General features: G+C 36.2%; 1 protein-coding gene across 24 annotated transcripts in view; it reads right to left on the bottom strand.

The window, feature by feature from the left end:
- Nucleotides 1-11,098: 11,098 nt before the first annotated feature.
- BAZ2B (bromodomain adjacent to zinc finger domain 2B) overlaps nt 11,099-25,450 on the bottom strand; it is a 382,320-nt gene continuing 367,968 nt past the window's right edge. For 22 of the 24 annotated variants that reach the window (XM_060302371.1, XM_060302369.1, XM_060302379.1 and 19 more), the window contains 4 exons: nt 24,850-24,996; nt 17,428-17,690; nt 17,023-17,166; nt 11,099-12,595 (listed from right to left, as the gene is read on the bottom strand). In XM_060302371.1, the coding sequence (XP_060158354.1) occupies nt 12,442-12,595; nt 17,023-17,166; nt 17,428-17,690; nt 24,850-24,996 (708 nt within the window). In that variant the 3' untranslated portion in view covers nt 11,099-12,441. Of the gene's footprint in view, nt 12,596-17,022; nt 17,167-17,427; nt 17,691-24,849; nt 24,997-25,450 lie in introns of those variants that run through there. The other 2 variants (XM_060302387.1, XM_060302388.1) reach the window with 1 other exon arrangement.

Here is a 25,450-nt window from a genome sequence, read left to right as displayed (position 1 = left end):
TATTAATAAAATCTACCGATCTTTTTTAGGTCGATCACAATTTGGGTCTCAATAATAGCATAAAGCATTGTCCACACAAATCCGTATCAGCCCAAAGTTTCACTGGGTCAAAATGCACTCCAGCCCCTCCACTTTCTTATTGGTTGTGTGTTTTCCATCATGAGGTTTCTCAAAAGCAGTGTCTCCCCTTTGAACCTAAGGTAAAATATATTAGCAGTCTTTCCTGACCATGACACATTACTACAGTTCAATCTACTAACTTTGCCAAGACCCTCTTCAATTGTGCATTTTAGTTCTTTTCCAGGACCATTTCATAAGTGATGGGATACAGAGAGGTAAGATATTATGCCCTACAGGGCCTATTTTTTTCCTTCTAATCCAATGGTTTAATAGCCAGTCTGCATCAGGATAGCCTAGGATATGAGGCAATTACAATGAACCCTAATATCTTAGTGACTTAAAATAAGGTTTATTTCTTGTTTATGCTATGTGTCCATTGGGAATTATGTTCAACATAGTTAATCAGAGACCTGGGCTAACAGAACATGAGTCATTTTGAGCATTAATAGTAGCTGTGCCAGAGGGAGAGGAGAGAAATTAAATACTTGGCCAACAAGATGCACATGATAATTATATTCAGATCTCTTTGGCCAGAACTAGCTTGTCAAATGGCCTCACTCAACCACAAGGAGTATAGGAAATACAATTCCATCATGTGCCCAGGAAGATAAGTCTTTGATTTTATGGTATTAATGACTATACCAGATGATAGGTACTCTCCTCTTAGAAAGGAAATGAGATCAAAGTTAGAGACCAGAGGAAAGCAATCTGGAGACTTACAAAGAAGTTTTACTTTGTACCAGATAATCCCTTCTTTTTGACCTATTTAGTTCACCTGGGACGTCTTAGGTCTTTTATTACAGACATGAGCCTCTTTAACACGTCCCAGGAAGCAGCTGTATGCTATCAGAACATTACTAGGCTTCAAGATATGATTATAAAGTAATATGACCTCATATTTCATGAAATATAATCCAACATATACGTGCAATAAGAGCTATCCTTTTCAAGGCAATCATTTGGAAAATTCAAACATTTATTCCAGCATAGCTGCTACCTAAAAGATATTTAGAACCTGGATTTTGGCATTGCTTTCAGAGTATAGCTCATTCTTTTGAGTAACTTCCTTGATGGGAAGGCTTTATTGACAAAGTTTTACTGAGTGCCATTAATATGTCAGACATTATACTAGATACTGGGTGTTTAAAAAATGTGTAAGACACAATCTCTTGAGAAGCTGTGTCAGGTGAGAGTGGGAGATACACAGCCCATAACAGCAATACCCTTAGTTATGGGAGAATATGAATTCTAGCTGCTCACAGGAAATTTGAGTGGAGGACTAAGAAAGCCAGTTAAATCCATATATAATGGACAGTTATCTCTTGTCATAAAATAAGAGCATGTCGATAAACACATGACTCATGAAATGTGCAGAATTCCAATCAGATAGCTAGAAATAATTTTAAATAGGCAGAACTGGAAAATGTGATAATCAAGGAAGCTGAGATATTTCATTTTCTCAGGAACACAAAATGGGGATAAGCATCATGGAACAGAGAAAAAGGGGAGTTTGAGGGGTAATATATGCTGTTTTGTATGTATTGTCCAGGAAAGAACCCCAGAAGTTGTCAGATAGAGACTACATTGTGGTTTGCTGTGTTGTGGAGAAGGGCTGATTCGCCTGCCCTTACCATGCCTGGATAAAACACTCCCAAGCATATCTCATTCTCATTGTGTTGAGTCTATATGCTCACCTAGTATATTTCAGATAATTCAGTCTCTTTCTTAGATATCACGATACTGGAAACCTGGACATGGTACTTTAGCTAGTTGAATGGCTCTTTCCCTTCATAATTTAGTTGATGTGATAATGGCTCTGATAGTAACAAAATTCTATAGGAGTAAAAAGTAACTGCCGCCTGGGGGTGGAGGGTGGGAAGGAGAACAGAGGAAGGCACAAATAATAGCATTTAGCAGGTGGTGGGTGGGTATACATTGTGTTCTGGAGTTATTTTGTGGGATGAGTAGCCAATAGGGAAGAGAGGATGGGGTTATGATAGGACAAAAGACTAAGAATAGGCCGAGGCCAAGTCTGAAGAGCCTTTAATGCTACACGAATACCTTTTTAGCAAGGGACTAACAGAATCAGATCTGGGTTCAAGATGGCAGAGTGGTGGACAAAAGGAGGATGACTAGACTGATTTCAAAACTTATTACAACAATGGAAAAAAACATTGGGAAAGACGAGAGAGCCTAGAAATAAATCCTCGCAAATATGGTCAAATGATTTTCAACAAGGGTGTTGAGACCACGAAATGGAGAAAGGAGTTTTTTCAACAAATGGTATGGCAAAAACTGGATATCCACATGCAAAATAATGAAGTTGGACATTTACTTTCTACCATGTACAAAAATTAAGTCAAAATGGATCGAAAACCTAACTGTAAGAGCTAAAACTATTAGAAGAAAACATAGGGGGAATGATTTATGACTTGGATTTGAAATGATTTCTTGCATAGGACACCAAAAACATAGACAAAAGAAAAAAACAGACAAATTGGACTACATCAAAATTAAAAATTTCTGTGCATCAAAGGATATAATCAATCAACAAAGTGAAAAGGCACCCCATGGAATGGAAGAAACTGTTTGTAAATCATATATCTGATAAGGGTTGTTAATATTTAGAATATATTAAAAAAAACTCCTGTAACTCAACAACAACAAAAAACAAACAACTTGATTTTCAAATGGGCAAAGGACTTGAACAGACACATCTCCAAAGAAGATGTGCAAAAGAGCAACAAGCAAGTGAAAAGATACTTATCACTAACCATCAGGGAAATGCAAATCAAAACCACAGTGAGATACCACATCACACCTGTTAGGATGGCTACTGTCAAAAAATAAACAACAAAACGAGTGTTGACAAAGACGTGGAGAAATTGGAAACTTGTGTACTGTTGGAGGGAATGTAAAATGGTACAGCTGCTGTGGAAATCATTATGGTGGTTCCTTAAAAACTAAAAAATAGAATTACCATCTGATCCAGCAATTCCATTTCTGGGTATAAACCCAAAAGAATTGAAAGCAGAGTCTTGAAGAGATATTTGTACACCCATATTCATAGCAGCATTATTCACAATAGCTATAGAGTGGAAGCAACCCAAATGTCCATCAACAGATGCATACATAAACAAAATGTGGTCTATACATATACGATGATATTATTATTCAGCCTTAAAAAGAAAGGAAATTCTGAAACATGGTACAACATGGATGAATCTTGAAGACATGTTAAGTGAAATAAGTCAGATACAAAAAGATAAAAAGTAGAATGGTGGTTGCCAGGGGCTGGGGGAAGGAGGAGTTACTGTGTAATGGATATAGAGTCTCAGTTCTGGAATGGATAGTGGTGATAGATGTGCAAAAATATGGATCTACTGAACACCACTGAACTGTACACTTAAAAATAATTAAGATGGCAAATTTTATGTCATGTATATTTAACCACAATTTTTTTAAAAAGGGAGGATGGCTAGAGAGAGAGAGGCATGGACATATATACACTACAAAACATAAGGTACATAGCTAGTGGGAAGCAGCCGCATAGCACAGGGATATCAGCTCGGTGCTTTGTGACCGCCTGGAGGGATGGGATAGGGAGGGTGGGAGGGAGGGAGACGCAAGAAGGAAGAGATATGGGAACATATGTATATGTATAACTGATTCACTTTGTTATAAAGCAGAAACTAACACACCATTGTAAAGCAATTATACCCCAATAAAGATGTTAAAAAAATAAAATAAAATAAAAAGGGAGGATGGCTAGAAAAAATGAGATACTGGTACTTAGCAAATGATGAGGCCTAAACTAGTATAGTGGCAGAGGGAATGGAAAATTGGAGATAAATGTACACCATAGGAATTTTAGAGGAAGATTCTTCAGGATGTCATGGAGAGATGGGTAAAGTGAGAAGTCCAAAGGAATTCTGAGGTTTCCTACCATGGGTGGCTAGATGTATGTTGATTCTGTTAACCGTGGTATGGAATACAGGGGAAAGAGCAAGTGTGAAAAGTAGGAAGACAATGAGATCATTTTTAGATTGTTGAGGTTGTGTTATCTGTGTCATGTCCTAAGATAGAGTTTGAGGTCAGAAGAAGAATACAGTGTGTATTTATTGATACAGGAATCATCAATGATAAGTAAGCCTGAGGTTCTCCAACTTCTAGGCAGACTCTGAATGTTATAACTAGGGGTGTTATGCTATTTTTAATGACCCAAATAGTCTCAAATGAATGGCACGTGTGCCTGTAATTATGGTGTACAAGGTATTTTTTTTTAAATCCCACTGCTTTGTAAATAAAACTCTTCAAGCATTGCGACATGGAAATAAAAACAACAATAACAGTTGTACATAATAGTGAAAAGATTGGGAACCACTACAGAGGTAATACTTGAATCTATATGAAGATGAGTAAGGAATATAACTTTTATTCCAAGTTTACTTAAGACATCAATCTGTTATATTCAAACCTGGGTTACCCCACATTATAAAATGAAGTTCCTTTCCACTTGTCTTTCATATAATATGACTCTTAACTTACCTTAAGGATTTAGACATATTTTATGCCATCATAGCACCAGTCCCATAACGAAAAACATCAACACCAAAGGATGAACTGCAGTGAAAATCCTCTACCTGTGGAGGATACTGCATTGCATGCTGTAAAGTGCTGAGTTAATCAAAATAATGGGTAAGATAATAAAATTAAGACTGGAGCACCTCCAGATACTAAATCTTTAGCCAGGGTAATTGTAAGGCCAGCTTCATTTCTTACTCTTATTTCAGGAATCAGTCTTGTGTTGTAGTCTAATGTCTAAAAACATTTGTTTTATATACTTTGTTCAGTTGCCTGATTGCTTACAGCAGGAGGCTAAAGATAATTCCAGTTCCTTCCTCATGTACAGAAGTGAACTTAGTGTTCAATATTCTTTTCAGATTTTGATTCCATAGCAGTGTAACTATTTCTAAATAAACTAGAATACATTCATCTCTTAAAAATTACCATCTTGTTATTATTCCATAACACTACCAATGCTCAAATTAGTTTTGGAATATTTTGGTGAGAAAATGCATTCAAATAATGTTCAAAGTAATCAAGAAAATCAGTCTTATGTTACTGAGGAATTTTATTTGAAGGCCAAAGACCTTACCAACTGAAGCTTACTAAGTTTGCTGCCAATGCGTAAATTACTCGACCTTTTTGGTGTTGGTTTTGTCATCTGTAAAATGGGCTATATCCTGGCCTATATGAATGGGGCCCTCTGGAATTGTGCAGCATGTAGCCTGAATTGCTGCAAAGCAGTAGCCCAGGCTATATTAAGATGCTTTCATCTGAAACAAAATATTCAAAATTGCTTATGCAATAAATTATCTCATCTAGCAAAATGTTCAGAGGTAGTGTGGCTCTAAGATTAATTTGATGGCTCATGTCATCAAGAACCCAAGTCCTTTCCATCTCCCTCACTTCCCCCATCTTCAGCATTACTGTTGTCATCTCTCAGGTTTGTCTCTGCATAGCTGAATGATGGTTGCAGTAGCTCCAAGCATCATGGCCTCCTATAACCATCTCCAAAGACCAAAAGGGACAGAAATTCTCCTCTGAACAATTCCCCAGAAGACTTCTCACATATGTCACTGCCCAGGATTATATCACATGCTCATTCTTTAAGCAGTCACTTTCAACAGGAATGGAATTACCATGATTGGCTTACTAATTAAAAGATTTATCCTCCTGGGGCTAAAAAAGTGCCCACTTTCCCATGAAGTTTACAGCCAGCCAACATCTACAGAGTGGATGGAAGGAAGAAGACAAGACAGCCAGCTACTGAATATGCAATTCAAGTGTCTTCCACATGAAAAATACCTATACAATAAAAAGCTATTTAACTTAAGTGAAATAATAGATGTGAAAGTAATCCACAACTCAATTATTATGTAAATGTTATGCCTTAACCTTTAAATGGCATCATTCAGTATATTCACCAGTTATATTTACCAGCTAAATTTACCATACTTGGTTTGTGACTTTTTAAATGTTAAAAAAAAGCACATTTTTTTGCAGAGATATTATGATCTATAGATAAGGAAGATGACAAAGATGTTAGTCTTCCCAAATTCTACCAACCAGAGAAAAAAAGCACTGTTAATGTTTTATACATCCCTGCAGAAAAAAAGCACTAACATTTTAGTATATGCATCCCAGCAAAGTTTGCCCCATGCTAAGTGCATTAAATATATTTTAACAGAATTACTATACATACTATACTATAACCAGCCATTTCACTTAATTTACCAATATTAATATAGATTTTCATGATAATTTTTAATGGCTGAATAGAATCAGCCTTTGTTTTTAAACAGTCACTTCTATATTCAAAAGAATTGAGATTTGCTATAATGAGGATATTCAGAAAAGCAATATTGAAGAAGAGCTGTAAACGTAATTGAAGAATTGGAGGAATCACAGATGAGAACATACCTTTCAAGGCCTTCCACTGTCTCCATACAAACCTGCCATGTAAATGTCTTGTTAGCCTTTGGTGATGTAATGACCTTGCTGAGCTTTCCTTTCATCTCAGCACAAGGTTTATTCTCGACTGGCTATAAGCCTTAGGTCTCTTTCATTCACTACTGAATTCCCCTTCAAGATTCAACCACATTCTTTGGTATCCATTACCATGATTATTAGGGCTATTTTTAAATATTTATTTATTTATTTAACAAACTTATTTTTGGCTGTGTTGGGTCTTCGTTGCTGCACGGGGGCTTTCTCTAGTTGTGGCGAGTGGGGGCTACTCTTCACTGGGGCGCGTGGGCCTCTCACTGTGGTGGCTTCTCTTGTTGCGGAGCATGGGCTCTGGGCATGCTAGCTTCAGTAGTTGTGGCACACGGGCTCAGTAGTTGTGGCTCGCGGGCTCTAGAGAGCAGGCATAGTAGTTGCGGTGCACGGGTCCAGTAGTTCCGCGGCATGTGGGATCCTCCCAGAGCAGGGCTTGAACCCATGTCCCTTGCATGGGCAGGCGGATCCTCAACCACTGTGCCAGCCGGGAAGTCCCAGGGCTATTTTTTATTAAAGGACATGGTAAGGAGTTTGTTCAGGGAGAATAAGGGCACTCTTAGAAGTCCAGCTTGATACTTAAATTTTTTTTTTTAATTTCAAGAATGAACTACATACAACTTATAGCATACCTCACAATGCTTTTATTTAGTCATCCAAGTGAGAACAACCCAAATGATCTTCATGTGTTTGGTCAGGGTAGAAATAGAACAAATAAATCTCAGATATTAATTTTGCTACGGTGCAAAATTCTCTTCCAGTGAAGGTCCAGAAGATCCAAATTATCTTTTCCTTTAACCCTGCCTTTAGCCAACTTGTTACCCATCACACTTCCAAGCACTGCTTTTGCTACAGTAACTCATAAGTCTATATAAGCTCCAACAATACCCAAGAACTCTCAATATTTTCTACTCACCTCCATTTACCTGAGCTTTTGCCTGCTCATCTCCTGAATGTTCCGTCTCCTGAATATCATTGGCTGAATATAAAATTTGGGGCAGTTTTATAGTCCCTAAAAAGCAGATAGGGTTAGATATGATGTCTACATAAAACAAAAACTATAAAAAGAATCAAAGTTGAAGCTGCTAAAAAGATTGGAGAAATTGCTCGATATCCCTCAAAACATGGTATTCGAATTCAAAATCTGTAATAAATTGTTAGTGAAAATTAATCCAAACAAATATTGAATACTGGTTGAGAAGTAGGGGGAAGAATCCTCTTCCACTGCTAGTAGGAGTGTAAACTGGTGTAGTCATCTGGAGGGTAGTATGGCAATAGCGTGGAAAGTTAGTGTGCACATACCTAACAACTTGGGGATTCTCCCCTACATATAGATCCTAGAGAAACTCTTACCACAGTCTGTTAGTTATCTATTGCTATGTAACAAATTACTCAAAACTGAGTGGCTTAAAACAACGATAAACATTTATTGTTCCACAGTTTCTATGGGTCAAGAATTCAGCAGTGTCTCTTGTAAAGTTGCAGTCCAGATGTTGGCCGGGGCTCCTGTCATCTGTTTAACTTCAGCTGAAGGATCCACTTCTAAGATGCTGCTGTCACATGACGTGCACATTGGTGCTAGCTGTTGGCTGTCCCATGGGGCTGCTACAGTGTCCTCAACAACACTGTTGGCTTTACCAGGAGCAAGTGATCCAAGAGAACAAGGTGGAAATAGCAATGTATTTATTACCTAGTCTGGGAGTTCACACATCACTGCCACATTATGTTGGTCACACAGGCGAAACCCGATACAATATGGGAAGGGGTTACACAGGGGCATGAATCATGTGGGACCATCTAGGAAACAGGCTTGCACACGCAGGTCCATAGAAGACATGTATGACAACATTCACCGCAGTATTATTTGCAGTGACAAGGAGTTGCAGGCAACTTAGGTTTTCATTCTGAGAGAAGTTTGAAAGTAAAATGTGGTATACGCCTGTGATGGAATACCTTGTAGCAATCAAAAGTAATGAACTAGATTTATGTATTCCTTTTTCAACTCAAAAGAAACAAAAATAGAAAAATAGAAAGACATGTATAGCATAATGCAACTGATACAAGTTTGAAAAACACTGTATATATATATATATATATATATATATATATATGTTTTTTTTCCCACACCATATATTTTTAAAGATGTATGTGTTGCTAAATACATATATAAAAGGTTGACTGGAAAGACATATGTGGTTGTATGTGCGGGGGAAAGGGCATTGAAGAGGAGCTGAAGGAAGAAGTAAGAAAATGAAAGAAAAGGGGCTTTGTAACAACAATGTGAAGAGTGTGTCATGAATTGAGGAGAGGAATTATCTTAATTCTGTGTAGTTGAGGTTTAAAAAAAATTTTTTTTTTTTAGGCAGAGTTGTAATGTGGTCCAAGCAGGCCTCCTAAGAGATCTAACTGAGGCAAAATTCCTAGTAGATAAGGTTCTACTAGTTTCTCTGTGTTGTATTTTTTATGAGTCATATTCCTGTGGAAGGAAAATTTCAATTGTCTTAGAATACCTCTCTTATCTCCTTGTTGGAATGAAATTCTTTTAACAGAACACAAACTTCTTTTGTTTCTCAAATGCAAATAATCTTGAGAGAGGTAGCCCACAAATACAATTTATAAAAAGGAGTAACTCATAGATATCAGATCTCCTTGTTAAGGATGTGTTTCATAGGAGCCTAAATGAACAGGATTTTAAATTTCTTGAACGGGTATGGGGGTAGAGGGGATAGAAAAGAGAAGCAGCACAGAGTGGGTGCAGTAAGGTACCAAAGACAGATCAGCTCCCTCATGATTCTGATTAAAACTAGTGCTTTTAACAAATTTCATTTTGGGGTTGAAATAAGAAAAAGAGATTACCTTGCATTTATGGTAATTTAGTTCTTTTGAGTTCAAGGTATACCCACAGATAAATTTTCATTTGTTTAATTTTAACCACGGTTAACAACTAAACAAATATATTAATTTACTCTCTAGATGTTGTTTCAAACTGATGACTATTTTTGGGGTTCGGTAGTAGTGGATTGATTGGTTTATCCTTAGGATAAATCAAAACCTATACTTGAGGTCAGGCCAATTTTTTACAACTCACAGAGCAACCAGGACTAGAATGGAGAAGGTTCAGGTTAAAGCCTAATTTATCTTAGAAAAAGTATGTTGTGCATACTTGTATGACAGCAGAGGGTTAGGAAAATGTTTTTATATTTGAGGAGAATAATAATACTGGTTTTATTGAAGATAGGCCCAACCTATGGCACCGTGAATGCAAGAGTCATTCACATAACAAATGATCCACATGTGTATTGTAACAATTGTTCTGGAGACTAATTGTGGCCCTTTGGGGATCATGGCCAGTACTTCCTGAACAGCTACTCCTGCTGAGTAACAACAATGAAGACAGCAGTCCAAAGTAGCCAATAGTCACCTTTCTTTTTTTCAGGGATATTTAATTTATTTTTAAAAGAAAATTAATCATTGAAAAACTGTTCTTCGTGTGTGTTTAAGTATTTTATTTCTCATTCGCCCCTCGGACATCAGACATGTTAATATCAAGCTCTTATATGCCATCTAATATAAAGTAATGTAACCACATATGCTCCCTAAGGCAAAACACCCCAATGAAGACGACTCTCCATGGAGCATCTGGCAGCCAGTTCTATAAACACAAAAACCACACACTTGATTCACAGCACCACCTTGTTCTCTGTTCCACATGGTATTTTTGATTGAGCACCAGCTCCTTAAGGCATCACTGTAATATTTGGTTAACAGAAACCGACATATGTACATAATAACAGCTGATTTTCATATAAGCCTTCACAAACACTCTAGGAATTTTGGAAAATACTCTGAGGTTATGAAGCATTCTAAAGCTTAATATTTCTTCAAAACTTTTCTATTCTCCCTTCACTACTTATGAAAAGCCCTTTACTAAGGACATTAGCTAAGGATCACGTCTGCACTAGACTGTAAGCTCCATGAAGGTAGGGCCTGTGCCTGTCTTGTTCATTCAATGATTCCTCAGACCCCAGCAAGGCATCAAATCATAGTTCATGAATGCTTGAACTTGTATCTCATGACTTATTAGACAAATTTATATAATAAATTTTTCTTAATGACAACTGGGTTGTATGTCTACAATAGAGACATTTCACCTATTAGAACAAGACCTTAAAAAATATTCTAATATTTTCATATTAGAAATGTGAAATAAACAATAAAAAGTGGTCCAGAGAGGTTCAGAGACTCATCAAAGTCACATCACTTGACTTAAGACCACCTTCCTCCACCCAGCCCAATGCTCTTTGAACCACACTCTGCTGCTCCTCCTTTATGATTCTGTAAAAAGCAAATTTAAATTAACTAGCTTTTTTTGAGAAAAAAAAAATGCCAGGTTCATTAAGAAAAACTAAAAAACTAGTTTGTAAAAGTCTTTTATTGTATCCGTGCCACACATAGTAGTGAAAAATAACACTCCTAAAAAAAAGAATGCTACCTTTTCCACAACATTTTATTTTAAATAAAACTTCAAGTACTCTTACATAGGTACAAAAAAATTCTGATCTACTTGCCTCCAACAGGCCACCACAACACACAGTAGTTAAAACACAGTGGTTACAAATGTCTTTTAAATTTATTTCTGAGGCAAGGCAAATGGGAGGGAAATGTTTCTATGAAAAAATACTGTGTGCGTAGGAAATTGTCACAATTTTATTCCACATGGATACAAATGATTATACTTTAATTTAGGCCCTGGTGGCTTAAAATTATATAACAAAATAGAAAAAATGGAAAACTAATATCCCCTACACCCTGTTTCAAAGGCAGGCACTACCAAGATCAAGGAGATGCCACAGTGTTGGTAGAGGATAATTACTGTACAAGCTGTATAGCTATAATTACCTTCAGACTAAAATAAAATGCTACAATCCTTCTAAGGCATAAACAATAATGTCTGCAAACAATATATACACATAATACATATTTAAAACAAGACTTAATATAAACAATAATGAACAGTATATACATGTCAATTTTTCTTCACTGTCTTGAAATACAATTTAACTACACAAGTGATGCAGCAACATATATATATATACATATATATATGTATATATATATATATATATATAAATGTACTTGTAACTCTACAGTAAAGTTTATTTTTGGTGCTTTTATAGCACATCAGTGTAAACAGTTTAACTTGGCTTTGTTTTATATTTTAAAACATTCCTTGTTGTATTTTCAAGATTTAAAGCAATTTTTCTAGTTCTTCCTTTTCACAGAAAACGAAGATTCTGGATGTGGTTTAATCATAAATAATTCATAAAATTAAATACATTCACTAAAAAATAAACTACAAAGTAAAAAAATGAAAAATAGATATTTATTGAGAGGGAAAGGAGAACCATTTCCCACGTTAGAGCTCTGGTGTTGAATATTCAGTGCGATTTGATACATTTTAATTGCTATTGCACTATAACACCCTTTCCTTTGAAAATTCTTTGGGTGTGCTTCCCTGTTCTACCTAAATTAGCTGATAAATCACACAAACCAATAACCAAGGGCCTTGGTTGTTGTAGGAGTGAAGCCTTTAAAAACGGTATCATTCTTCTGATACTTTTTTTTTGTGTGATATTTATTTTAAGGAAAAAAAAGTCATTATGTATGTGCCTTGCACATGTATGTAAATACAGTTCACATTGCTGGTTCATTTGTCCTTGTTTAAAAGGAAAAAAAAAAAGAGAGATTATTATAACTTCAGCTCACTTTGAAAGTATCTGTCCACTTTTTTTCAAAATACTTCCTCATACTGTGGCCAGCTCTGCCTATATCAGAATCATCTTCATTAAATGTTTCACAGTTGTCAAAAACAAGCCTGACATCTAGAGCAAAAGTTTCAAGGTTTGGATACCTGGAAGAAAACACATGATTACAGGTTGCTTTTGTAGGCTGGTTTTGTTTTGCAAACAAATGAAGAGGTAATAAAAGATAAAATAAAACATAAAATTGAAAGGAAAAAGAAAAAGATTAGGGTAACTGCATTTAAACTGATATAAAACATATTATACCCTCTTATAAATAGGACGTTTAAAAGACTGCACGTGTTCTGGACATATAGAATTTAAAGACAGGTTAAATGGAAAACAGATTTCTCTTGAAGATCAAGATATATTTCAACAAACTTGCATTTTTCTTACATCCAATTTCCTGTTCGACCTGTATCACAATTTTGTTACAGGACTCATCCTACTTGATTAGTTTATTAACTCTGACCAACTGTATCACTTGCAGTACCCTATTTTTTACACTCAAAAATATTTAGCTACAGTAGAAATAATATAAATGCTTCCCATGCACTATGTACATGACACTTGCCCTGTAGCTTTTACATACATCCCAGGATAGGTCACTCTGTGTTAAACCTTGCCCCTTTCCCATTTCTCTTCTTCTCTCTTCAGATATGCTCTTTTGCTCAAACACTGTCATATGATGATCGAAAACAAGCAAAAAAAGCATGTGCTATCTCTTTACTGGAGATAACATTATCAGGAAACTGCCTTTCAATGAGAAGCACTGTGAATTCAGTGCTTTTTTTTGGTGGGATAATCCCAGGCCTCTTTCCCTGTAAGAACACAGAGAAGAGAACTGAAAGGTGCACGACTAGACTTATTAGTAAGGAAGGAGTGGTGCATTTCAAGCCAAATCAATACATTTTGAAAAAGGGCTTTTGGAAAGTCAAATTTAAATTAACTCTAACTTATGACAAATTGAATACTAAAATAATTTACCCATTAGAAATACCTATGAAGCGCACACTGAAGCTCTGAGATCTGGTAAAAGTGGAATTATTTCTTTGATGAAATACCTTGTACAGTCTTTTCACTCCTTTCTTCTAATATGTGCAATAATAAATGAAGAAAATTTCTTTATCTGTAATGAGCTCACAGAATTGTCAGCCCTGTGTAACCTCACCCATTTTCCTTTTCTTCTGAGAATTATTATTTTTTAAATTAAGGTGAAATGCACATAACATCATATTAACCATTTAAGGTAGATAATTAAGGCACTTAGCACACTCACAACATTGCATTACCTAGTTCCAAAACACTGTCATTACCCCAAAAGGAAACTCTATCCATTAAGCATTTACTCTCTATTCCTTCCTATCCCCAGCCCGTGGCAACCATCAACTTGTCTTTTGGTCTCTATACATTTACCTATTCTGGACATTTCATATAAATGCAATCATATAACATGTGTGGGAATAATTTTTATAAAATATTTTAAAGTTGCCTTGAGAAATATTTATCTCTTTAGACCGTTCCTTACTACAAGAAAAGGTTAATGATTAGCACTAGGGAGACAAATCCGGGAGAGAATTTTAGGCGAGATTCTAGATGAAATAAGTACAACAGAAGGAAGGGGAAGCTGATGGAACCCAGAAAGATTCATTAAAGGAGGCACTTCCTCCCCTCTGTTCTCTAAGTTTCTAGTTTGAAATTTGAAATACTGTTTGTGAGTTTGGGTCCCAGCTCATTAATTTGGGTTTAATGAAATAAGTCGAAGTGAGAGGAGTCTGAATTCTCTGAATTCTGTCTCCCACACCTGGCATCACAAACAGGATTATACAGAACTGCTTCTCTCTGCTTGCTTCTGCTGTGACCTCCTCCATTTACTGGCGCTCATTCTCAAAAGGGAACTTAGGGTTTCCCTGGTGGCGCAGTGGTTGGGAGTCTGCCTGCCAATGCAGGGGATACGGGTTCGTGCCCCAGTCCGGGAAGATCCCACATGCCGCGGAGCGGCTAGGCCCGTGAGCCATGGCTGCTGAGCCTGCGAGTCTGGAGCCTGTGCTCTGCAACGGGAGAGGCCACAGCGGTGAGAGGCCCACATAACAAAAAAAAAAAAGAAAGAAAAAAGGGAGCTTAGATTTTGCAGATCTTTTGGTACTTCTGTGTTAATGTGTAAGCCTGTTTATTTTGAGGTTTAGGTTCATCCTCTATCCAGGAACTGGAGAATTATGGAAGTTAAAAATGTTCATTGCAGCTCTATTTACAATAGCCAGGACATGGAAGCAACCTAAGTGTCCATCAACAGATGAATGGATAAAGAAAATGTGGCACATATATACAATGGAATATTACTCAGCCATAAAAAAAACGAAATTGAGTTATTTGTGGTGAGGTGGATGGACCTAGAGTCTGTCATACAGAGTGAAGTAAGTCAGAAAGAGAAAAACAAATACCATATGCTAACACATATATATGGAATCTAAGAAAAAATAAAAGGTCATGAAGAACCTAGGGGTAAGACAGGAATAAAGACACAGACCTACTAGAGCATGGACTTGAGGATATGGGGAGGGGGAAGGGTAAGCTGTGACAAAGTGAGAGAGTGGCATGGACATATATACACTACCAAATGTAAAATAGCTAGTGGGAAGAAGCCGCATAGCATAGGGAGATCAGCTAGGTGGTTTGTGACCACCTAGAGGGGTGGGATAGGGAGGGGGGGAGGGAGGGAGACGCAAGAGTGAAGAGATATGGGAACATATGTATATGTATAACTGATTCACTTTGTTATAAAGCAGAAACTAACACACCATTGTAAAGCAATTATACTCCAATAAAGATGTTAAAAAAAAAAAAAGCAAAAGCAAAAAAACCAGTTCATATATAGACAGAAGTTTTTGCTATTTGGATCATATAAGAACCAATAATTTTGGGCTTCCCTGGTGGCGCAGTGGTTGAGAGTCTGCCTGCCGACACGGCAGGGAACACGGGTTTGTGCCCCGGTCCGGGAAGATTCCACATGCCGCGGAGCGGCTAGGCCCGTGAGCCATGGCCACTGAGCCTGCGCGTCCGGAGCCTGTGCTCCGCAACGGGAGAGGCCACAACAGTGAGAGGCCCGCGTACCGAAAAAAAAAAAAAAAAGAACCAATAGTTTTAATGTTTTCGGAATTTAGGCAGGTCCCTTTCGAAATTAAAAAATAATAAAATGGGACAGACATAATTCTTTAAAAGATTGACAGTTCAGCCTCCAGAGAAATAAACTAGTCATTTGGTCAGTCTCGTAAATCATCTGATACATGTAAGACAGACACTGATCTTTATGAGTTAAGTTCTACTCAACTCTTCTAAACTGAGTTTAAATTACAGATTACAGTGATTTTCACCAAAAGAATATCTAGAAAGAACATAATAATAATAACAATAATAATGCAATTAAATATATGTTATAGTTTTTTTAAATGTAAAGTTCCTTCTTTCTCCTTATTTATGACTTTGCTTGAAGTGATGCGCATGGGCTACACTAAGGTAAACTGGTATGCAGGAATAAAGGGTGCAGGGAGAATGGAGAAGGGAGATGCACAGCTCCTGGCCATTAACACATGGAATGCTTTTGTGTGGGCTTGTTTTGTAAGAGAACAGCCTTATTCTTGTGGCTCCAAAATGTTTAGAACCAGTGTCCAATGTCCAGAACCAACTAAATGCCAACATCTAACAGCTGCTACCCTCTGGCAAGAAGTCTGAGGCAATCTAACAAAGATCATTAACTGTGGCCAGAAGTCATTTTGCTCTTTGGATAGGATCACAAAGAGAATATAGTAGAGAGGAGCAAATAATAATTTTCTTCCACATTTAATAAACACATTTTTAGTATTCTCCAACAACTCACAATAAAGCTTTTTTTTTTTTTTTTTTTTTTTTGCGGTACGTGGGCCTCTCACTGTTGTGGCCTCTCCCGTTGTGGAGCACAGGCTCCGGACGCACAGGTTCAGCGGCCATGGCTCACGGTCGCAGCCGCTCCGCGGCATGTGGGATCTTCCCAGACCGGGGCACGAACCTGTGTCCCCTGCATCGGCAAGCGGACTCTCAACCACTGCGCCACCAGGGAAGCCCCACAATAAAGCTTTTAATAGTTAAAATTTCCAGTGATCTTCTATCTCTACATTGTAATAATCTGAAAATATTACAGAGTCAATTTTTATTAAATCCACGAGACAGTGTCAATATTCCACTGATGTACAATACAAGCTCTAGCTTACATGTAATTTACTTTGGGAGGCTTTCTTGATACTCTTCCTTACCTTCCAGGCTGAGTTTGGTGCCCTTCCAATGTCAAAATGCTTTATCACACTGCTTTTTAATTACTTACATAATTTTAATTGATTTGTCTTACATACTATACTACCCTGACCAAAAGCGAGTGACACACACACACATCCCTCTCCAAAGGCAGAGCCTATGTCTTTGTTGTTAATGTATTTTTAGCTCCCTCGAAAAGTACCCAGCATGTACCAAGCATTCAATAAATATCGAACTGAAATGATTTACTTACTGTCCACTACTTAATTTCTCTCTAATTGTGGAAAAATCCATAGGCTTCTTAATAACTTTCTTATAACCAGGAACAAGTTTCAAGTTTACAGGAAGTAGAAAAGGCCATGCATCCTCATGAGTTTCCATTTCAGTAAGGATCATACTAAAGAAAACAATGTCTGAAATCAGTATCTATGCTTTAGAAATATCTATTTTTATTAAAAATTTACCTTTCATAATCTTTCAAGTAAAAAATGCAAATTAATTTATTTAAAAAGATAAAAGAATATATTTACTTATACTATAGACTTTCATTCACTACTTACACAAATTGTCAAAAAGTTGCCTTTAGTATGGCAGAAGATTTCTAAGCAAATAAAATAGGAAGTTGTAAATATACAGTACATGAAAACTGAAATAATACCTGCAAAGAGCTAGGTCCTTGGAGTCATCTCTTTTAGGTTTCTTAACAAAAGTAAAACTTTCTTGTTTTGACAAACTAATAGAAGTATTTTCCTCCATTTTTCTTTTTTTCAGGTCTTTGATTCCTCTTTTTAATGAACTACTTGTAGATGCAGAGTCTTCATCCTCAGTATCCCCTGTTAAAGTTACTTTCTTGACTTTTTTTGACTCAGTCTTTTTTCCTTTGACATGAAGTTTTTTGATTTTTAGAGTTTGACCACTTGCCTTTAATTTAAAAAAAAAAAGGAAATGAGGTATATGAAAAATAACTGTCTACAGGCCTTTTATTATTTTAAGTTAGGAAAGCCTGACAGGGCCAAGAAAAAGAATATTATCTCTGATCTCGAAGGTTGATCATTTTATTATTTTCAAGAGAGATCTATTAATTTGTTCTCCCATAATATGAGGCAAAAATCTAATAAAGCGTAAAAAAATTTATTTTAGGAATTCTTAAAATCTGAAGATGTTGATCTCGTGGTAATCCATCTTCGGAACTATAGAACTTATCAGCAGTATTTCTTTAATCTAGGTCAGCAGACCCCAACCTTTTTGGCACCAGGGACCGGTTTCACGTAAGAAAATTTTTCTATGGACGGGGGATGGTTCAGGTGGTAATGCGAGCAATGGGGAGGATTGGGGAGCGGCAGATGAAGCTTCACTCGCTCCCTGCCACTCACCTCCTGCAGTGCGGCCTGGTTCCTAACAGGCCACCGAGTTAACAGTCTGAGGCCTGGGGTCTAGGTCACTAACTGAATGAGTTTAAAGATACAAAAGTACTATCTTTTGGAGCACAGTATAATTAAGAACAAAGGTTGAATATAAACAAAAATATAGATCTTATTAATAAGAAAGTTGAGATAATTAAGAAGCTAGGCCAAAACAAGGAAAATAGCTCATGAAGTGTCCAATAGAGAAAAAGTCCTTTGTAAATGATCAGATCTACTGGAAATTGATATTTCTTTCTAGGTAAAGAAAAAAAGCATTTTCTATAAGAATACAGTTCCACAAACTTGTGGTTACCAGATGTGAACAAAGCAGAGGTGAAGGAAGAGGGGGAAAAAATGTCTGTTTTTGAGGAAAACAATAAAGAAATAGTATAAAAGAGATTATATTTGGAATCAAAGAATATGATTTCCAGCTATGGCTCTGTCAGTAACTAGCTATGGAACTTTGTACAAAAATATCTGTGAGTCCCTGTTTTCTAACCTGTAAAATAAGAAAGATAAGCCACACAATTCCTACGGTCATTCTAGCTCTAAAATTACACGAAAAAAAACAACAAAAAAAAACAACTTCAAAAAAACTCAACATGGCCGTACGCAATCTAACTACAATGTACAGGCAGCACACTGATGTAACAGTAGCTGCCCACCACATCCCCCAACCTAGAAATAGCGAAATAAATCTGTACTTTCAGATTTTACAATACTACAATAAATATATCAGATCATAGAAGAATATCAGTGCAAAGACCCTGCAATGTATGGTTTTTGTTTTAATTTTCCGGAACAGTGTTTATCCTCTTTTAGCAAATTATTTCCTCTCTTACCCAGACTATTAAGAAATCTTAGACTTAAGACGTAGGGTCAGATATCAATCAGCTGTAATTTAAAGTTGGATGTATCCTTGAAATGAATTTGGCTGAAAAACGTTTCTCTGGAGTATTTTATACCAATTTCTTTGAGGATTTCAGGACCTCTTCTAGCATTATTTTTAAAAATTGCTTTTAATCAAGCAATTAAAATTATTTGGTTCTCTATTGGTAGGTTAAAAGTATAGTTAAAGAGATATTTTAATTGACTAAAATAATAAAACAAACCATAAATCTAACATCTTCCCTATACCATATGAAAGAATCACTACCCCTTGAAACTAGATGGAATAATTAAAATGTTTTACTAAGTCTCTTCTCCATTTAGTTTATTAATTTTTATTCACTAAAATCTGATTATTTTGAGTTTTTATACTACACTGAGATTTTAGCACTCTGAAATCATAAAAAAAGAGAAAGAGAATGCTTAGTTCATGAGGAAAAGGTCTATTTAATGAAGATTAAATTAAGTTAGATTGAGTAATTGTGTTACTTAAAAAGAACAAAATTTCATGAATAATGGGTCAAAATTTCTAGTTCCTATTTGAACGAAAATACTATTGGGTTGGCCAAAAAGTTCATTCGGGTTTTTCCATAAGATGTTACGGATCCCAATACTTGGGATCATATTCTAACAAATTAATACTCATAGTAAGAAAACATGAAATTTAAATCCACAGAAATAAAAACTTTGGCGATGTTTTAAAAAGACAATGGAGCCTCTCTCTTCCTTTTATAAATGATGTTTATCAGCTTACCTCATTAGATCATGCACATACACTTTTAAAAGCAAGCTTTTACACAGTTGCTCTGTTACTGATGACTTTGTTCTTGGACAGAGAAGTCCCTGTTCCCCACCCTTTCTATCTTATTAGAGCCCAAATCCAAAGAGGAACTTGAGGATATCTTAATCCGAACCTATCAGATTATACATACAAGGGCTTATTTCTGTTATGCTTGTATATCTATATATCAGAAGTTGTGAACTGGTGGCTCAGAGGCTGTAAACAGCCCACAGAATGTGTTGTTGTTTGGCTCATAATGCTTGTAAAAATCCTGAATTTGTTGCCAACATTTAACATTTGGGAGGGCATGCATAAAAATCCATAATGAAATATTGGTAGATCCTGGAACACTGGGCCCACATGTCTACATGACGGCTGGAGTTGAGCAATGTCTGTCACATATAAATGGGGCCATGGCTTGACTTTCCTGTTTGCTACAGTCCCAACTCTTTTGTGTTATTTGGCTTTTGTAGGCACTGGAATTTAAAATTTCGTGTGTGTGTGTGTGTGTGTGTGTGTGTGTGTGTGTGTGTATGAGTGTGTATAAGTATGTATATATACACACATGCAAGTTTTTTTGATTCTGTGATCCTGAGAGAAAGTATATATATCTATCTTTAATATATATACATAGTGTATGTATATATATTGGCACGAAAACACACATATACACAGAATAAAAACAGTCACAATGACGTATGCAGATAGCTATTTGAGAGCAAGATGTATAATATAGATATTTGTAAATAACTGAATTACTGGAAAGATATTTTTAAAATCTTAACTTTAAAAATCTTTACCAAAATCCAGTGTTTTTAACATTTTTTATTGCTGTAAGAAACATAACACCTAATCCACCACATTTAAAAAACAAGAAAGCAGAGGCTTAGAAAGCTGTATTTACATAGAAGGGTTTAGATGAGATCATACACCTCACATCTTCTAGTCCATTCCTGGAATGATAGATAGCCAGAATTCTAATTTAAGCAAATTTACAGAAAACAAAACCTCCTATAGCCTACCAGATGATACCCCCTAGAATTAAAACACTGATTTGTTAGTAATTCATAAAGTATTAGAGACACTTTTCTATAACTTGACATTTATGAAGTTAAAAGATAAGTTATGTACCACCAGGGAAGATTATTATTAAACTACATTTAACTATATATAACAAAAATGATCAAGTAATGAGAAATAAAAAAGCAATTATTAGTGAATATGGTGCCATGTGAGACCTCTGCTATTTTGTAAAATATAGCCTAAAATATAATAAGGTATTAATATAAATATATCCCCCCCCCCAAAATAGATCACAGAATTTTAAAGTCATAAAAACCTTCAAACACACAATATTTGATCCTTACAAATCCTCGCAAAGCAGATACGATTCCATTTTACAGATATATCTTTGAAGCTAAGGAAGCACTCCGTATTTATAGATCTGGGAGGTGAGAAAAACCAGCAAAGGAGACTGAAAAGGAGCAAAAGCAAGAAGAAAATCAGGTGAGTATGGTATCCTAGAAGACAAGTGAAAACAGGATTTCAAGGAGGAGGGGAAGTTCCATTCTATCAAATGTAAGTGATGGGTTAGATGAGATCTAAGCACTGATCACTGGACCGAGCAATGTGGAAGTCATTTGTGGGCATAGCAAGAGAAATTTTGGAGAAGCTGTGGAGATGAAAATATGACTGGAGTGAGTTTAAGAGTGAATCAGAAAGAACCAGAACAGAAAACTTTCTAGTAAAGGGAAGGGGAGAAATGGGGGAAGTGGATCAAGGAAGAAGTGAGGCCAAAAGAGGGTTTTTGTTTAGTTTTTGTAAGATGGGAGAAAGAGTACCATGTTAGTAGGCTGATGAGAAAGAACCCAGTGTAGAAGGAAAAACTGATGATGCAGGAGAAGACAGAACTGCTGGAGCCATTCTCCTAAGGAGGTGAGAGGGGATGGGATCTGAAGCACAAGTGGGGTTATTGGCTTAGTTAGGGGCACACAAGCAGTTCATAGCAACAGGAGGGAGGGTAGAGTATGAGAGCCCAGATATAGGAAGGATGGTAAGTGTGGTGGTGGATGCTTGTGATATTTTCTTCTGATGGCTTCCATTATCATAGTGAAATGGGAGTAAGGTCATCAGCTGAGAATGAGGATGGAGGAGACAGTAAATTATCAGGCACCACTAAAGGCCCTCTTAGCCTTAAATTTAAAGGGGTGGGTGTTTTCTCCAGCCACATTCAAGATACCTTTGTATCTGTATATATAGGTGCCGGAGAAGTCATAGAGTTGGATTAACCAGAATGATGGTTTTACCAAGTGAGAGAGAGGCACAGGAGCTAAGGGTGGATGCAGTGATTATAGGAGGAAAGAGAGGACATGAATGGGGAGAGGCACAGTGAAAAGGTCTTAAGATAAATGAATTGAAGGTCCTGATGAGATCAAAGAATTATTGGAATTGGAGCACTAGAGGGAGTGAACAGGAAAGAAAGGAGGCAGTGGAGAGATGGATGCTTGAAACTGAGTTTATGAAGTGGTGGTAGTTACTGGTAGTAACTACGTCAAGAGATTAAACATGGAAGAGAGTGTCTGAGATAGGGAAAACCTAATGAAGAGTCTGGCCCTCAATACATTCTAACCCTTTCACACTTCTTACTCCTTACTTTATAACTCTAAAACCCATTTCTTTCTACTTTATCATAGTGCTACTCTTTAATCAATTAGTATTAGAATTCACAGGTTTCCAATTTATATGTGACTGGAAAGTGACTTAAAATACATATGCTTATTACCATATGACCTAGCAATTCTACTCTTGGGTATATAACAGAAAAATTGAAAACATATATTCATACAAAAACTTGGGTATGACTGTTCATAGCAGCATTATTCATAAAAGCCAAAATGTAGAAACAACCCAAATGTCCATCAGCTGAACAGATAAACAAAATGTAGTCTGTCCATATAATGAAATATCATTTGACTTTAAAGATGAAGGGCTAGAACACAGATGAACCTTGAAAATATTGTGCTAAGTGAAAGAAAAAGGCCACATATTGTATGATTTGATGTATATGTAATGACAATAGGCAAACCCACAGAGATAGAAAATAGATTAATGGTTGCCAAAGGCTGAGAAGAGAAGGGGAATGGGGAGTGAATGATAATGTGTACAAGCATACTTTTTGGGGATCATGAAGATGTTCTGGAACTTGATAGTGGTGATGGTTGTACAACTTTGTGAATATATTAAAAACCACTGAATTGCACACTTTAAAATGAATTTTACAGTATACAAATTATATCTCAAAAAAAAAATCCCCATAAAACTCTTCATTTTGATCTGGCAATTAAAAAGTTTTAAGTAATAATGCTACTTAAAAAATACTAAAATTTATATGGAGCCATAAAAGACCCAGAATTGCCAAAGTAATCCTTAGGAAAAAGAACAAAGCTGGAGGCATAACCCTTCCAGACTTCAGACACTACTACAAAGCTACAGTAATCAAAACAGTGTGGTATTGGGGCAGAAACAGACATATAGATCAATGAAACAGAATAGAGAACCCAGAAATAAACCCGCACACCTACAGTAAATTAATCTACAACAAAAGCGGTAAGCATATACAATGGAGAAAAAGCAGTCTCTTCAGCAAGTGGTGTTGGAAAAGCTGGACTGCTAAATCAGTGAAATTAGAACACTCCCTCACACCCTCACACCATATATAAAAATAAACTCAAAATAGTTTAAAGACCTAAACATAACACATAAAAGTCCTAGAAGAGAACACAGGCAAAACATTCTTGGACATAAATCATAGCAATATTTTCTTAGATCACTTTTCCAAGGCAAAAGAAATAAAAGCAAAAATAAATGGGACCTAATCAAACTTGAAAGCTTTTTCACAGCAAAGGAAACCAACAAAACAAAAAGACAACCTACCAGACTGGGAGAAAATATTTGCAAATGATGCAACTGACAAGGGGTTAATAACCAAAATACACAAACAGCTCATACAACTCAATATCAAAAACACAAACAACCCAATCGAAAAATGGGTGGAAGACCTAAATAGATATTTCTCTAAATAAGACATACAGCTGGCCAACAGGCATGTGAAAAGATGCTCAGCATTAAGCGTTACTAAGTATTAGAGAAATGTACATCAAAACCACAACGAGGTATCATCTCACACCAGTCAGAATGGCTATCATCAAAAAGTCTACAAATAATAAGTGCTGGAGAGGGTGTGGAGAAAAGGGAACCCTAGTACACTGTTGGTGGGAATGTAAATTGGTGCAGCCAGTATGGAAACAAGTATGAAGGTTCTTAAAAAATTAAAAATAGAGCTACCATATGATCCAGGAATCCCACTCCTGGGCATATACCTAGAAAAGAAGAAAACTCTTAATTTGAAAAGATACATGCACCCTAATGTTCATAACAGCCCTATTTACAATAGCCAAGACATGGAACCAATCCAAGTACCCATCAACAGACAACTGGTTTAAGAAGATGTGGTACACATATACAATGGACTATTACTCAGCCATAAAAAAGAATGAAATATTGTCATTTGCAACAAATGGATGGACCTAGAGATTATCATACTAAGCGAAGTAAGTTAGAGAAAGACAAATATCATATCACTTATATGTGCAATCTAAAAAATAATACAAATGAATCTATATACAAAACAGAATCTACATACAAAACAGATTTCTAGAAAACAAACTTATGGTTACCAAAGGGGAAAGGTGCTGGGGGTGGTGGTGGGGAGGATAAATTAGGAGTATGGGATTCACAGATACAAACTACTACACATAAAATAGATAAGCAACAAGGATTTACTGTAGAGCACAGGGAACTCTATTCAAAATCTTGTAATAACCTATAATGGAAAAGAATCTGAAAAAAAATATATAACTGAATCACTCTGCTGTATACCCAAAACTAACACAATATTGTAAATCAACTATACTTCAATAAAAAAAATTTAGTTTTAGATCAGTCTTACCTTAGCAATGCAAGCTGGACAAAACCAGTCCCCATCTGGTATAGTTGTAATCTTGGGTCTATGGCAGTATGTATGACAGCCTTTGTCACAGCCATCGCAAAGGAGGAGCAGTTCTTCATTATCTCCCTTTCGACAGATCTGGCAGTACTATAATACATGGAAAATCATTTAAAATTAACACTCTGCTACAAATAATAGTTTTTGGGATATTAAACACACCATTAATTCCTAATTTATATTAGTAATGAACATTCCGCTTGCTAACAAATGTACAGTAGCCATACACATCTATGTATCTCTCGTTACACAGATATGGACCACATGATGGGGTGAGCAGTTCAGTTGGGATAAATGCACATTTCAGGTACACTGCAAAAAACAAAGCTAGAGGTTGAATGCCTGCACACACTTCAGAAGCATGTACACATTAACATACGAAATAATTAACATGACATTAGAGCACATAAAGCAATGAATAGCTTTAATACATGGTGTTTTAATTTTTTAATATATTTCATCGTTTGCTTATCTTAGCATCCTCATGATATCCTGAGAAAGAAATAAGTAAGAGTTAGAGTAATTTTTAAGATCAAAATTAGGA

The sequence above is a fragment of the Globicephala melas genome, chromosome 7 (genome assembly GCF_963455315.2).
Source record: "Globicephala melas chromosome 7, mGloMel1.2, whole genome shotgun sequence".
Classification (NCBI taxonomy): Eukaryota; Metazoa; Chordata; class Mammalia; order Artiodactyla; family Delphinidae; genus Globicephala; species Globicephala melas.
Note: the sequence above shows the minus strand (reverse complement) of the source record. Positions and strands in the feature narration are given on the sequence as shown.